Here is a 17,708-nt window from a genome sequence, read left to right as displayed (position 1 = left end):
ATTTATCCCAGCTGTGTCAAGGCGACCTGTAAATAATCGAGTCTAGGCCACGCAAACCAGTGATTGAAAACATGAGTAACGGTCAACGGGGCACGATGACACACAACCCCAGGACTAAACAAACCACCGATACTTCTTGTTGCCGGTATTTCAGTAATATGACGTCAGTCAGCTTGATATCATTTGAGAATAAGGCCAACATTTTACACACCTGTATGTAACACCCACGAGCACGTGCCTGATGCTGAAAACACAAACATCATAGATGCATCTTAGGATTCAAACCCACATTAGCGGATCCTAGTAGCTAAGGGGCACAACTCTGTACAGCCACGACTATGATCTTGTCACACTGGCGGTAGATTTATTTGATCCAAAACTGTTCTGACATATTGAATTGCTATGTCTGACATATTACTTTTCTCACAAGGGTGCACGTATGGCCCAGTTGTGTATGGCATAGCAATTCTCTGTACAGAGTTTCGTCCCTTGTGTGTGCCAGGAACAAAAAGTATGATCGTGGGTTCGAATCTCAGATTCCCCTGATTATGCTTCTAGGTTTGTCAGCACCATACCCGTGTTCGTCGGGTTCACTAATGAAAGCCGTGATATGAAGAAGATATCACACCAGTGTGATCTTTGAAAAGGGCAATGTGAAGAAAAAGATAAATCACGCATTGCTTTGAAATTGCTTTTTATTTACATTTATCCTCTGTAACTTCACCCCTACTGCACAATCCGTCAATAAATTAGCTGAATATATTTTACAGTAGACATACACAAAAGAGCCCTCAATAAATTTCCCTGAATTTCCAAAAGGAACCGTAAATACCTGGAACAAATACATAACAATAACAATTAAGCGTTGAATACACAACACAAGTCTTCAAGCGTGTACACACAGTCGATGTGCAAGGTCGATAACTCGTTCAGCTTTCGTAGCCTCGTTCGGGATCCATGTATGACGTCAGTCGTTTACTGAGCCGCTATTGGCTGGCAGGCCTTGCTGTTGTCTCCAGCATGCCAGGCGATGGCGGAACCATCTCTGAAACAAACAAGTAGACATTTAGTACACAGAGTAGCAGCCATGAACTGCACACAGTGAAAACATATACCTATATATAGGTCGTTTTTTTGTTAGTTTGTTGTTCAACGCCGCACTCAGCAATATACCAGCATATGACTGCGGTCTGTAAATGATGGAGTCTGGTCCAGATAAACTAGTGATTGACACCATGAGAATTGATCAACGCATTTCGGATATGATGAGATGCATCATCCAGGTCAGCGAGCCTGACCACCGACCCCGTTAGTCGCCTCATACAACAAGCATGGGTTGCTGAATCCAATTCTAAATCGATCTTCAGGTGTTTACTATACCAAGGGACAATACTCCGTGCCCCTTGTTCGTTTCGATTTCGGGGAAGCCTTGCAGTTACTTATATAGCCTTGTCCGATGCAATATCCTACTTTGACTTGAATAATATTTCCCCGTGTGTTATTTTTGATGCAGACAATTCACATGCGTCGCCGGAGGCGAACCTTATCGCGAACACCTGGTGTCATCACTATTTGAAAGTGATTCATATAACATCTTCATGATATGGTCGGAATTGCACGATGGACTCTGCTGTTAGGAAAGATTTCTCATTATCACGATACGCGTTTTGTCGCTTATATTTACTTGTTGACAACATAGAATGCACGAGATCTATTAAACTTTATATTGGCCAAGATCGATTCCATGTAGGTATCATGTTTTATAATTAGTTTTGCTCATGTAAAGTATTTAGAAGTGAAGTCAAGCCACTTCTGTGCTACAGTATACGTCATCAAAGCGATAGATCGAACATCATGGGTGAGCTCTTACACTTAGGGCTTTTTCCACTCACCGCTTGAAATTTCAATACATGCTTCCTAATGGTATAGCAGTTGTCACACATATTTTAATACTCTCAATATCATATGCAGATACTTTCTTAAAAAGCCCGTGTGACACGGTCCTCCATCTGAATAAAATGTAGTATAGAACCCGTTTGACATCTGAAATCTGATAGTTTTGAATAAAAAAGCCATAAAATGTATACGTTGACTACATGGGTCTTTTTCTCCTGTGGAACTTCATTTAATAAAAATAATCTCAGATGTCTTCAGATACAAAATGATACCATACAACCTTCATAAAGCTGTAACACTTGTTAATATTGAATACATAGCTTGTATGTTTACAATATCCGTACATATATCAGGTACCGTCTGCCTGAGCAAGTCTATGGCAGATCTTTCCGCTCTGGTCACTTTAAATGCAGCCACTGAAGCTATACGTGATAGCCAAGATGACATACTGCCGATAACATTATTATATACTATCTGGTATCTGTCCGACATCCGCCATGGTAACCGTACATCACTCTGGTGGGAGGCAGTATATCTCATACGTGTCGTTTCAATGCATTAAGTCTCAATAACCGCTTCATTAACTGTCCTACAATTCTTGTCAAGACGTCTTACACCGCAGCGTTTAGCGTCCATCAATATGAACAAAATTCTACGAAACGCATCATTTACGATGTAACAATGTAAATCAAATCCTTTGAAAACGAAAGGTTTACCCTTCTCCAATATGTTTTAATCTTCTGAGACGTCATTGTTAGCATTCACTTCAATGCGTGTGCTCGAATACAAGTTTCACCACACCGCTCTTTGCTTTCACCAAAGTGGAAAATGTCTGCAACCTGCATCTCACTTCCGGTTTTCCTTCCACGTTTAGCAAACACACCGTGAAATAAGAGACCGCCTCCGTGGCCTAGTGGATAGACTGTCTACCCCGAGAGCGGAGTGGTTCGATCTCCTGGAGTGTCATGACAAAACATAAGACGTGGTACTTGTTGTTACCCTGTCTTGTTACCCTTGTCATTAAGGGGATAAACTGACGAGGACTGTTAAGGGTTAGTTTGCTGTGTCTGTGTTGGGTATTCATGTTAATTCAAGGCTTGGTGCCTCAGTACGTTGGTACTATAAAACCCACACTTGACTGGCACACACACACACACACACACACACACACACACACACACACACACACACACACACACACACACACACACACACGTCCTTGCATGCACGCCGCTATGTAAGTCCAATGATCTTGAACACGACGTTAAACCCCATTTCACCACCACGTTAAAAGATGGTACTTGTTGTTACATGGTACATTAGGGGGCTTAAACAAGACCTGGTTGGCTCGGAGTCAGTATACTGTGTCTGAGTGGGATTTTTATGTTAAACTGCGGCATGGTATCTCAGTAGGCTAGCACTATCAATTGACATCAGTCCGGACTGGTACAAGCAGCCACACATGCTTGCACGTCGCTGTATATGTGCAATAATCTTTGACGCGACGTTAAACCCCATTTCACCTCATCTCACCTCTGACAAACATACAGTTCTACGCGTTGTAAAACCCAACTCACTCACCGATTCGACATGAAGTCTATCCCCCCTCCCCCGTCAAATTCGCTGCATCACGAAGGCGCGGTCGGGATTGCGTCTCCCATGTTATAAATGTCATGAGAATCGATCTCAACCGACTTTCGTGACCTTAGCCGTATTCAGTTAGAACACAAAGACGGCATACAAATATTTCCCAGATCAATCGGGTATTCAAACATTGATGACGCAACACGTGTACCCCCTCATTATGGTGATAAATCACGACACAGACATTGGCGTGCCACTTGACAATATTTTATGAGCAATTGAACTCTTAGATCGTACCACCCGTTTATTGACATCGAAATGGACAGCGAGGGTAATATCATAACCCTACTTAAACATATTCTGTTTGGTGTTCGGGCGTGGTTCGTACGAGGGCGTGGGGCCTAGGCGTGAAGCTGTGTAGGCGCTCTACAAACAAATCAACTATCACTTAGGGCACGGCAAAGTTGTATACTAGTTCTCAGTGAATGAAATGTACCATGGGGCTGAGTTGGTCGTTTTGAAAATCTGATATAATATATAGCGACAGTGAACAATTTTGTATGGACCTCTTGTAGTTATTAAACGACATTGGGTGAGTGAATAAGTTGGGTTTAACGCCGCTATTGGTTCAGCTATTTCACGGCGTGTCGGTATAGTTTGTGAGCGCTAAAGCGTTTCGAGTCTTGGACGTTTACCACTTGTGTTTTGTTTGTTTGTTTCTTGTTCAACGCCGCAATCACCCGTATTCCAGCTATATGACGGCGGCCTGTAACTATTCGAGTCTGGACCAGACAATCCAGTGATTGACATCATGAGCATCGATACACGCAATTGGAATACGATGACATGCATCAACCAAGTCAGCGAGCCTGACCACCCGATCCCTTTAGTCGCCTTTTACGGCAAGCATGGGTTGCTGAAGGTCTATTCTAACCCGGATCTTTACGGGTCTCACCACTTGTGAGTTGGTTCAGAAGGCATCGGTGACTAGAGATAAAATTTACCACAGATTATCTTAATTTTGAAATAGAGACTTCATCCAGTCACATGGTGATGCTACGAGTATTCAATACAACACAGTGGCGTTACTTGTTTATCCTTCATCCGTAGGTTATAAATTGTAAAACATCCTGTGACATCTCCGACAGCCATGTATAATTATGATCTATTAATCCTCAGTGTAATCCCATAAAACGACCCCCGAAGTGGAGCGTCCAGTTTACCCTGTCCTTATCCTAACGTTAAACATCGCGGACATCACGTTTGATTAACGCCTGACAAGGGAGGTAATTAAGCGAGTGATGATTTTTCCGATAGACTGCAATGTACACCTGATTGAAAACTTGACAGTCATGACCCTTGACGATCGGGGTCAGTGTTCACAGGCCGCCTTATCAATATCAGTGTTTCGTATGACGTATCCCTTACCTTCATCCCTGACAACGATGAAGGGGTTTAAGACAATTCGTTCCACTGTGGTATTGTACATGCTATATAATACAGAAACGTCAATGGCTATGCTGCTCAATTTAATATAAGGATTGAGTCGAATTGCAGAGTCAGGGATCATGATTATAACAGATAGATCATATGTTACGTACACAAATCCACAGGTATAGAAACTATTTCCCCGATTAGTATTTAATGACGTGTTTTTAATCATTAAGATTAACAAAGTTCATTGTCACTATTTTTCTCAGCGCGAATAGCTATAAAACATGTAAGTACATTCATTAAATGCAGTATTCCCCAAATCACTCAACAATCCCCCCCACACCACCTCTCTCACTCACCTCCCCGACCCCACCCCCACCCACCCCACCTCCACTCACTCACTTGCCCCCACCCGACTCGGTCTCCCTAAAACGAACACACTAACAAAACCCTTTTCGACTATAAAAGTGAGAGAGAGAGAGAGAGAGAGAGAGAGAGAGAGAGAGAGAGAGAGAGAGAGAGAGAGAGAGAAGAGAGAGAGACGCAGTGACAAAGAAAGAGAGGGGAGAGAGAGGGAGAGAGAGAGAGGAAAAAATAGTAATATGTATTATAATGTCAAATTTTAAATACACTTCATACTAAACACGTACACAAACAATAAAATCTAACATCCGACCAGGTATGGCCTACGAGACACTAAACATAAAATCATATAATATATAAAGTCATAGAACAATAGGTCGTACAGAATAGCAAAACGAAATGGTATATGCACGGCAAATACTGTGCAACAAACATCATTTACATTAATATCACATTGATACTATATCAAGTATAAAAAGTAGATCAATTTGAAGTGAGCTATCGTAAGAAAGACACACACTGACATCCATCATTTAAACATTTCGAAACGCCCGCTTCATGTTACAGCTGATCTATTCACACCATGTTCTCATATACATATTCTGGTACGGGTGATTTTGACTTTTAAAAAGACCGCAACAAACGTTGTCGCAGCGATTAACACATACCCTCGTTTGTCATCTTTTTAAAAATAGCATACCCGAGGATCGCAATGAATACCTAATCCCGGTGTTTATGTAAGACGCGTGACCGACCCGCTGCTACAGATGTGTTTTATTACAATGCAATCAGTCATGTTTATCAGAAAATTCTAGTAAATGGCCGAACATCTATACATATAATCGCTTGCTGTATTTTAACTGTAAAAGAACTGAGGCACCAGGCATATTCATATCACACGTGGGCGACTTTATGAAAACACCCTAAAAGTATAATTAGTTTGATACTCTTTGTATGTTTAACTTCTGTTTTGAATAATGAACACTCTTGTTTGAACGGTTGAACTGCCATCTTGATCATAATATGATGTACACAAGGAAGAGAATTGATTGGTGTCATCTTCTTTATTATAGGGAACTCAACGTTTTGGTGTATACACTTACTCCTTCACCAGGGCCTGATAAAGAAGTTGACATCCATAGATACTCTTCCCTGATGGAGGAGTAAGTTTATACTCCGCAACGTTGTGTTCCTCATAATAAAGAAGTTGGCATTCATAAATTCTCATCCCAGATGAAGGAGTAAGTCTATACTCCGAAACGTGGTGTTCCTCATAATAAAGAAGTTGACATCCATAGATACTCTTCCCTGATGAAGGAGTAAGTTTATACTCCGCAACGTTGTGTTCCTCATAATAAAGAAGTTGGCATTCATAAATTCTCTTCACTGGTGAAGGAGTAAGTATATACTCCGAAACGTGGTGTTCCTCATAATAAAGAAGTTGGCATCCATAAATTCTCTTCCCTGATGAAGGAATAAGTATATACTCCGAAACTTTGTGTTCCTCATAAATAAGAAGTTGACATCCATAAATTCTCTTCCCTGATGAAGGAGTAAACATATACTCCGAAACGTGGTGTTCCTCATAATAAAGAAGTTGACATCCATACATTCTCTTCCCTTTATATATTTATTGTTTGTCATATTTCATGCACTCGTGGAGCAACGCACACATCAAGATCTGTTAATATCGTTTACGTTGAATAAACAACTATCTGTCGTCTACAAACACATTCCATACGACATCTGATTAAACTGCACGTGGCACACCTTTACGACATTGTTTACGACAACCACTTGTGGCTTCATAACATCTAGTAAGTATATTAACCCTGTTGATTCAATGGTCAACGAGGTCAGTTGCACACAATGCAGGTGTTAATATACACCAACATATTACAATGTACACTGTCCTTTTCCCATGTTTTGGCCACGCTTGACCTATCCCACTGCGGCCTTACAGTGAAAGCTTATAGGATTTTGACCATATAATTACACCCGAACAGAAGAAGCGTGACCCGTGGACAAGTGTTGATTATTTCATCCTATTTCGTGCTTAATGAAGTGTTTAAGGTCACTGTTAAGAACATTTCATGCGAAATAAATTACATGGTTTGCTAAGTATATTTCTTTTTTTATCACTTGAATCAATCTAAATATATCAGAAAACAGTCACAACCAGATGCTTACTCACTCCAACGTATTTGAAAAGAGTTACCGTGGGAATATTTACCAGAAGATATGTACATATTGTATATCTCCAAAAAAAGCACAGCAAATAGAATTCCACGCGATCTTATTTCATGACGCGAACACATGGATAACTAAACATGATGTATACATATGCATGTATTTAATCTCCATCCACCAGAGGCGTGACTGCTGCGCGGTCTTGTGGCTTCACAACACATTCACACATATACACAAACCCCTCTTCTAAACCCATCAGCTATTGTCCAACAAGCCTGTCCCTCCATGACAGAATTAGAAGACAGACAAAATCGGGCTTACAAAGGTGTCGAGAAGAGATTTGTAGCGCTGATGTCAGAGAGACGGGTGCTCACAACGTGACAACGTGAGTGTAATATATGAATGAGAGAGAGAGAGAGAGTGTGTGTGTGTGTGTGTGTGAAAGAGAGAGAGAGAGAGAGAGAGTGTGTGTGTATGTGAAAGAGAGAGAGAGAGAGAGAGAGAGAGTGTGTGTGTGTGTGTGGAGAGAGAGAGGGATTGTGAGGCATTGACAAAGAAAGAGGGGGGAGAGTGAGGGAGAGAGAGAGGAAAAAAGGAATAATGTTTGTGTGTGTGAGAGTATTTTCCCATGGTACAGTTATAAGGCAATCATAATGTATAGACAATTGAGAGACAGTAGATGTAAACGTTATCCGCGTCCTACTGGGACATAACCTGAAGGAGATGTTGTATTGTGTTGTCTATGCACTTGTTGCTGTCACTGATGCTCCGTGAATAACTCATGCAGTGACAATTCATATTTCAATGACAATATATCCGTGAATCTAGACGTTATTACATTGCCGTTGTTAGTTATGGGAAATCCATTTCATCGGCAATAGTGTAGATTCATCTCTCACGTGTATGTTGAAGTCGAGCATTGGTCAATTGACATTTGACAGGGGCGCCTTTTTCCAATATAGCATCGACCAGTGGTTCTGGGAGTGATGCGTAACATCTTCGTGCATTGCGGCACTCTTGCATCCTGTTTGTGTGTGAGTAGGTTGATATTAGGTGACAATTGGCCACGTGTGTGAGTATGGATTTTATGAGAGCTACTGACATGACAATATTCAACACTCTCACGTGTCAACAGCTGTCATCATTACCAGCTGTCTGCTTCTGACATGGCAATAGACCACACTCTCACGTGTCTACAACTGTCATCATTATCAGCTGTCTGCTACTGACATAGCAATAGACCACACTCTCACGTGTCTACAGTTGTCATCATTACCAGCTGTCTGCTACTGACATGGCAATAGACCACACTTTCACGTGTCTACAGTTGTCATCATTACGAGCTATCAGCTACTGACATGGAAATAGACCACACTCTCACGTGTCTACAGTTGTCATCATTACGAGCTGTCAGCTACTGACATGGCAATAGACCACACTCTCACGTGTCCACAGTTGTCATCATTACCAGCTGTCTGCTACTGACATGGCAATAAACCACACTCTCACGTGTCTACAGTTGTCATCATTACGAGCTGTCAGCTACTGACATGGCAATAGACCACACTCTCACGTGTCCACAGTTGTCATCATTACCAGCTGTCTGCTACTGACATGGCAATAGACCACACTCTCACGTGTCTACAGTTGTCATCATTACGAGCTGTCAGCTACTGACATGGCAGTAGACCACACTCTCACGTATCTACAGTTGTCATCATCACCAGCTGTCTGCTACTGACATGGCAATAGACCACACTCTCACGAGTCCACAGTTGTCATCATCACCAGCTGTCTGCTACTGACATGGCAATAGACCACACTCTCACGTGTCCAAAGTTGTCATTATCACCAGATGTCTGCTACTGACATGGCAATAGACCACACTCTCACGTGTCCACAGTTGTCATCATTACCAGCTGTCTGCTACTGAAATGACAATAGACCACAATCTCACGTGTCCAAAGTTGTCATCATTACCAGCTGTCTGCTACTGACATGGCAATAGACCACACTCTCACGTGTCCACAGTTGTCATCATTACCAGCTGTCTGCTACTGACATGGCAATAGACCACACTCTCACGTGTCCAAAGTTGTCATCATTACCAGCTGTCTGCTACTGACATGGCAATAGGCCACACTCTCTAGTGTCCACAGTTGTCATCATTACCAGCTGTCTGCTACTGAAATGACAATAGACCACACTCTCACGTGTCCACAGTTGTCATCATTACCAGCTGTCTGCTACTGACATGGAAATAGACCACACTCTCACGTGTCCACAGCTGTCATCATCACCAGCTGTCAGCTACTGACATGGCAATAGACAACACTCTCTAGTGTCCACAGTTGTCATCATCACCAGCTGTCTGCTACTGAAATGACAATAGACAACACTCTCACGTGTCCACAGTTGTCATCATCACCAGCTGTCTGCTACTGAAATGACAATAGACAACACTCTCACGTGTCTACAGTTGTCATCATCACCAACTGCTACTGACATGCTAGACAGTCATCACAAATCATCTACAAGGTCAGGTCACACAAAGTGCCAGCAGATGTTATTGAGTGAAATATGTTTGTGCCTATCAATCATTCGTATGTTTACACGCCGTGTCCAATGCTTGCAGGTACGTGTCGCGGTGAGTCACGGGCCTGGACATTAGTGTGCGTCATTGGAGTTTCCATAGCATATTCATGCTGCCCATAAACCTGCTTCAGTTTATTCTAACAATAGTGCAAATCGTCCCATTTCAATATGTTTTATTACGTGTACTTGAATAGCCTTTGGTATCTCTAAGAACCCTATAACATTATAATGGCTATATTTCCATGCAGCAATGGCAGTTGAAGAACAACCATGTGATACAACCAGTATTCAGACATCTACACGAAGGTCGATACTGTTACAATAACCATTGAAACCCGTCCTTTCTCCCAGAGTAGAGAGGTTTGTGTTTCACGTCGCTTTGAACATTATTTCATTTACACAGATCTATATGTGGTGAAACCCACGAGCATGGGTATGGCGCACCAAGGATAATAATCAGGGGAAAACTGGCCTGGCGAATCTATTTCACTTCGTCGGATCCTGGCTTTGCTAGTGGACGTAACTCTGCACAGCGATTGGGATGTTTATGTGAAGGAAACACGAATACCTAAATGTCATTGTTTGCGCTAACACATGAACTTTTCTTTTCCCATTCGTGACAAACACTATCAATTGATTTTGCAATCTCCATGTTATTATTTTTACGTTGTAAAAGAATATTTAGACATTAGTGAAGCTGAAAATCTGCCGTCAACACGGCCACTTCAGGATAAAGGAAGAGAAGAAAATCGATTTCAGAACGTCATAAATCAAGCTTATCTTGGTATTATTGACGTTAGAAACTGGTGGGTGATATTGGTTAATAATCAATCAGCTGTTACTTTCAGCTACCTGAGACACTTCAAGAACCATAAAGAACGCTACTTGATTCAATGTCTAGTATAAGGAGACCTCGTTTGCATGACGCAAGGAATATACACTACCGGGCAAAAGAAAGAATACACTTGAAAATTGGATTTGACCCCAAATTACAAACGTTATTAACATCATCCTAGGCTACAAAACACAATAATGATACATCACCATGGATTAACCTTTCATTCTTAGCCACCATCGACTTTGGTGTATACGTTCTTTTGTCCGGAAGTGTATATGAAGCCAGGTTGGTACTTGCTGTGAGGCGTTGAATATTGTCGGAAAATGCATTGTCATCCCTCAAGTAATTAGAAAATAGGCCTCAAAGGTAATATATAAAAATGCAAATTGCTAATGAGAACTTGTTGGTGTTTGCTTAAGCAAAGGACTAAGCATTGGACCCGTGAGGATCCGGGGTAGAAGAGGTCTTCAGCAACACATGCTTGCCGAAAAAAGGCGACTATGTTTGTCGTAAGAGGCGACTAACGGGATCGGGTGGTCAGGCTCGCCGACTTGGTTGATGCATGTCATCGTATCCAAATAGCGTGGATATAGCGTCAATCACTGGATTGTCTGGTCCAGACGCGATTATTTAAAGACCGCCGTCATGTAGTTGGAATATTGCTGAGTGCGGCGTTAAAAAACAAACTAACAAACAAACCAAACATTGTAGCTTTGGTAAGGTTGGTAAACTATCTATGGCTGAACATAAATGAGGGACGCGTTACTTGTAGGACGGACCAGGGTCATCATTGTGTTATATTTATTGTCATCAGTATCTCTTTTCATTACTATTTGTTGTCAACACCAACCACGAGGAAAACTGAAAAAACCGACTGTTGCATGGTATCTCACGGACAGCACTATAAACCCAGCACTGCAAGCAAACACCCCTCCCTCACCCCATCCCGCCACTTCCCGTGAAGATTCCGGGGTAGAATAAGTCTTCAGCAACCCATGCTTGCCGTAAAAGGCGACTAAGCTTGTCGTAAAAGGCGACTAACGGGATCGGGTGGTCAGGGTCGCTGACTTGCATGTCATCGTATCCCAATTGCGTGGATCGATGCTTATGATATCAATCACTTGATTTTCTGGTCCAGACGCGAATATTTACAGACCGCCGTCATATAGCTGGAATATTGCTGAGTGCGGCGTTAAACAACAAACCAACCAACCAACCAACCCATACACACAGACCCACATTTACACACATATACACGTACATACATACACATGCACACACGCAAAATATGTTTATGTGCAGATAATGGAATAATGGACACACACACGCACGCACGCACGCACGCACGCACGCACGCACGCACGCACGCACGCACACACACACACACACACACACACACACACACTATACAAACGTACACACACAGGCGCATAATGTGTTTATGTGAAGATTATGCACATTTGCATGATTGAATGGCGAAACTACGTATTTGCAGTCATCAATCAACTTAACACTGAATACGGCATAACGTACTTGCAATGTGAGACCAAAGGTCCACGACAACAGGTTGTGCTAAGCAGTTCAGCATTTCCTAGAAGTAAGAATGTTACACCTGGGAATAGATCCCGCTCTGCCATTGTATGCATGAGTCATGGTTGTATTATACAACATAATGCATAAAATCAATATACAAACATATAGCAGTCGTCAACGTTAAATACACTTTCTATCTACTGCTCTTTAATATGCTACAGATCGTCGCCATTGCTATACATGCTTTCCGTACACTATGGCGTCGAGTGGTTTACGTTCTAACATATTTATATAAGTGACTATTAGTCGTTTGCTTCACGCTAAACACTCAGTTGTGTTCACGCTGGCTTTTTGCCTGGTTGAGATATTTACATATCACTGCTACTGTTGATATATGTCTGAATGCTGCTATAAAGATATACTAGTGTAATTCTCTATACTACAACTCGGAAGAGGAAGAGGTCAAGGTGTAGGTCAATAGGCAGTCCTTGCAAATTTGAATCAAGACATTAAACCAACATTCGAACTCCGGTTGTGTCGAACTCACAGCCCGGTCCCGGGAAACCCTGTTTACCACTACTTTAACCTGGATGTGTCGAATTCCAAATGTCTCGAACTAAATTTATATTATAAGTCGATACGTGACTGGACTGTACTTTTCAGTCTGTTGACGTGTGTCAATATAATAGTTGCTGATCACTCTTAGTACATAGAGATAATATTATTTTCAATTTAACACATGACCATTATTACATGGTCTTGACCTGCGCCAGAAATGGGCACTAGGCTGCAGTGCCCCTGTAAATCATAGTGTCGTTGTTTAGGACCCTACCACACACCTAGGCACAGGTGGCACAGTCGTCCCACGCTGTGTAGAGTTACGTCCCGTGGGGGTGCCAGTAACCTATATACATAACTATGATCGTGGGTTCGAATCCCGGTTCGCTTCGATAATGCGCCTAGGTTTGTCAGCATCACACCCGTGTGGGTTGGTTTCAACAAAGTGATAAACGTGTTAGACCGACATGAAAGCGGGCTTTCCTCCCCCATGACGCTGACATGATGAGTGAGTGAGTAAGTCGGGTTTAACGCCGCTTATAACAGTATCCCAGATATATCCCGGCGTGTCAGCTTCATGTGGGAGGAAAGCTCGCAGTGATGCAGGTCTCAGACGTTTACTACTTCGGTGAAACCCACGAGTACGGGCATGGTGCTGACAAACCTGGGAACATAATCGGGGCGAACCCGGATTCGAACCCACAATCATAGGTTTCTGGCGTGCCCAAGGGACGCAACTCTGCACAGCGAATCGCAGCGCCTTAGACGACTGGGCCACCCGTGCCCCCTGACATGGAGGCGTGAAATCCAACCCTTTTACCCACTGCTAGACACCAATAGGGATGGCTATTTTTCAATTATTTTTAACATTTAACCCTTTCCCATTATTGTATTAGGAATTAACTTTATTAAACATTTGACGTCCGGTTTCCTGAGACTACACGGTGTATGTTTAATGTCTGTAAACTCTGTCTTCTGTCTGGACATATGGGACAATAGGGTCTGTAGTTTTTATTTGTTAAATTCCTACTGCACCAAAGCGGTGGGCAAAAGTAAACGATCGTTATCTGGCATTCCGTTCAGACAGATTGATGCTTCACGCATGGTGTTGGGGACTTTAACCCTTTGCTCAACATTGCTGGAATGTAATAATACGTGCTTGCAGGAAAGGGTTCAGGAGATCTAAGCCAGCTTCGTGAAAAATAATATTTGTACGTATAAATATTACAAGTGTTGCTAGAATCTATTGAAAGTATACGTTATACGTTAGCATCGTGTACGATAATTCCTAACCGAGTCAAACGAAAAGACGTACAAAGATGGTACTTGTGGTTGCATGGCCTGGTGCTCGGCATCAAAGGGATAAACAAGGACTGGTCGCCTCCGAGTCTATTGTGTCTGAGTGAGGTATCCATCTTAAACTGCGTCATGGTATCTCAGATGGCAAGCATTATAAAATCTGCATCAGTCGGGTTTAGGACAACGACACACACACACACACACACACACACACACACACACACACACACACACACACACACACACACACACACACACACACACACACACACACACACACACTCACTCACAAACACACACACGAAAGCACGCGCGCATACATGCATGATATTTCTATATGCAGATAATGCCCGCTTGCATAAATGCATGGCGAAAATTGTATTTGCTGTCATCCGTCTACACAAAACTGAGCGCAGGTTAGCGCGCACAATGTAAGACCAAAGGCCTTCGACAAATGGCTGTGCTTTGCAGTTCAGCAGTAATCTTAAACGCGACGTTAAACCCAATTTAACCTCACCTCAGCCAGACATTGTCAAATAACATACTTTTAGCCCTTAGAACGAACGTAAAGGTTGAACTTAAAAGCACACGACTCGACCATTCGCTCTGGCGATTAAATAATTATACTTCACAGTACACCATGTCATAGCGCTTGCCAGTTGAAACAGCAAGTTGGATCAATACAACAGTCTCTGAGTGATAGCTGGAAAATATGCAACCAGGGTGATGTCGAGGGTCATTGTAACGTATTGCGTAACTGGCTTGTAACTTCTTCTGCTAGCCAAGAACGAAGTATGCGGATCCCACAGCGTTACAAAAAGCCCAATGTCGTACAAGCGCGTTAAGATTTCCGAGGCCAAAACGATGCTTCTTGGAGTACGTTATAATTATTACGGAAATCTTACTGAAACCTATTGCGTATGTATGTATGTATGTATGGATGGATGGATGGATGGATGGATGTATGTCTTTGTACCCCATAAGATAGAGGAGTGTAAGGAAGCTATGTTTTGTTCTGCGAAGTCCCATGGTTCTAATTAGGAGTGAATGTAGGATGCGCGGCATGTTGCTATTAACGACCTCAGCATGCATAACATCTGTCAACGGATCTCCATCTGAAGAGATTGATAATGTACCACAATGTTATCTGACCAATGGTGGCATGAAGGCGATCCTGGCACAGTCAGGCTGGTAAGGCTCATCATTGGTACTTGGGATGCAGGCGTGACATTTCGAAAGCGAGGTCCGCATATTTACCATGTCTTTTCCAGAATCTTGTCAATCACATTATTGTCAAAAAGGCCAGAAAATTCAATGATATATGACTTCATTGGATTTATGAAAAAGGACAATATCAGGTTGTTATTTTTATTAATAATATTATTGCTATTGTTGTTATTATTAAAATGTATCACGGAAGTATCGAGTGTGTGATTACCGTATGAAACCACTAGCATCACCAAAGCTACCACTTTCGTTGATGGCTCGGCATTGAGCAATATTTTATTCATGCAATCAGTTTAATGTAACACTTCCAACACCGTAGTTGTATTACAAGAGAGCTGCCATATGAACGAACCAGAAACACATGCCATCCACTCCGAAAGTTTGAGAGTAACGCTGACCAGACTTTGTTGCACAAGTTGGTTGTCAAAAGTTGTAGCTGACAGAACACAGTGACATTACAACCTTCCAGTATGTTCGTTATGAAGCTTGCTCTCCATGTAGAATATTTTCCTACCTCTCTTCTTGAGCATATGGGGGGGGGGGGGGGGGGGGGGGGGGGGGTCGGGTAGCCTAGTGGTTAAAGCGTTCGCTTGTCACGCCGAAGACCTGGGTTCGATTCCCGACACGGGTACAATGTGTGAAGCCCATTTCTGGTGTCCCCCGCCATGATATTGCTGGAATATTGCTAAAAGCGGCGTAAAACCAAACTCAATCGCTAACTCTCGAGCATATGGAGGGCAATGATGGCCCCATCGTCTAAGGAGCCGCAATATGGTATCCAGAGTTGCGGCCCATAGAAACGTTAAAAACCTGTGATCGTGGGTTCGAATCCCAGATTCGCCCCGATAATGACCCAAGGAATGTCAACGCTATATCCATGCTCGCTTGTCTTACCAAAATAAAGTCTAAGATCTGCATCACTTCGGGTTTTCCTCCCACGTCAAGCCGTGATATAACTAAAACACTGTTCACAGCCGAGTTAAAGTGAACCAATTCGTGCATCGTTATGCATGCATACTGTATGCTACCAAACCATTTACATCCTTGATGGATGAATACTTGAAAAATCACTCACAACAAAGAAGCAAATTATTTGAAGGTGTCTATCCTAAGGCCTACAATGGAAAAAAACTTATCCTTCTGCATGCAAGTTTGAAAAAATGCGTCTATTTCTTAGAAAACGGAAGAATGTCCTGAAAACGGAAGAAAACGGATTATGACTATAATCTCGGCTCAATTTTCCCAAAGTAGTCATCCCTCTTGCGAAAATCCCTTGAAGAAAATTAAAGATTTGGTGTAAATATACGGTTCTGTTTGTCTAATCGATGCAATTCTAACGTGCTCCGTTCACAAATCAATTAAATTAAAGACAGTTTACCATTAATAATTCATGTTCAAAGACGCACCCACTGAATGGGTCGCGAAGCATATCCTCGTGCAATTGAAACGGTCTCTGCCAAGACAGGCAGTGTACTGAAAGCCATGAAATCAGAACTGAGTGCCACTCTCACGCTTACATCCCTTGTGGTCAATAATGTTAAACATTTCTTTTCACCCTCGATTATCCAGTGTATCACATCCCCATTCTATTACCATACCTACCCTGCGCCTATTCACCAACAATTTCGTGCCGGAAGTGACGTCACCATCCCCATACCTCTTATCACACATTGTTTGCGTCGTTTCATACTAATCGGACTTAAAACGAAGCTATGGTAACGGTTCTTGTATGTGTCATAATATACTTGATAATCGAGGATCCATATCATGGTCCTAAACGGCCTTCTCTCAAATGAGTGGGACGTATGGTGTTTTGTACTGCACAGTCCTATATTGTAGCATACTGTCCTATATTGTAGCATACTGCCCTATACTGTACTCATCCATCTGTTCTTGTGGGACCGCCTCCGTGGTCTAGTGGTAGAGCGTCCGCCCAGAGAGCGGAAGGTCCGGGGTTCGATCCCCGGCCGCTCATACCAAAAGACGTTAAAAGATGGTACTTGTTGGTACCCTGTCTGTTACCTCGGCTATGGGGCTAAAACAAGGCTCGGAGTCAGTATACTGCGTCTGAGTGGGGAATTCATGTCAAACTGCGGCATGGTATCTCAGTGGGCTAGCTCTATAAATCGGCATCAGTCCGGACTAGTACAAGCAGCCACACACACACGTGCATGCACGTTGTTATATAAGT

At 42.5% G+C, this 17,708-nt stretch overlaps 1 protein-coding gene across 1 annotated transcript in view; it reads right to left on the bottom strand.

Moving 5' to 3' along the window:
- Positions 1–677: 677 nt before the first annotated feature.
- LOC139452809 (homeodomain-only protein-like) overlaps positions 678–17,708 on the bottom strand; it is a 30,705-nt gene continuing 13,674 nt past the window's right edge. Inside the window, exon 2 of the mRNA XM_071234429.1 lies at positions 678–1,045. Coding sequence (XP_071090530.1) covers positions 968–1,045 — 78 coding nt within the window. The 3' untranslated portion in view covers positions 678–967. The remainder of the gene's footprint in view (positions 1,046–17,708) is intronic.

The sequence above is a fragment of the Haliotis cracherodii genome, unplaced genomic scaffold (genome assembly GCF_022045235.1).
Source record: "Haliotis cracherodii isolate W230 unplaced genomic scaffold, xgHalCrac1.p SCAF_9, whole genome shotgun sequence".
Lineage (NCBI taxonomy): Eukaryota > Metazoa > Mollusca > Gastropoda > Lepetellida > Haliotidae > Haliotis > Haliotis cracherodii.
The sequence above is the reverse complement of the archived record's forward strand: the minus strand, read 5'-3'. Positions and strand labels throughout refer to the sequence as shown.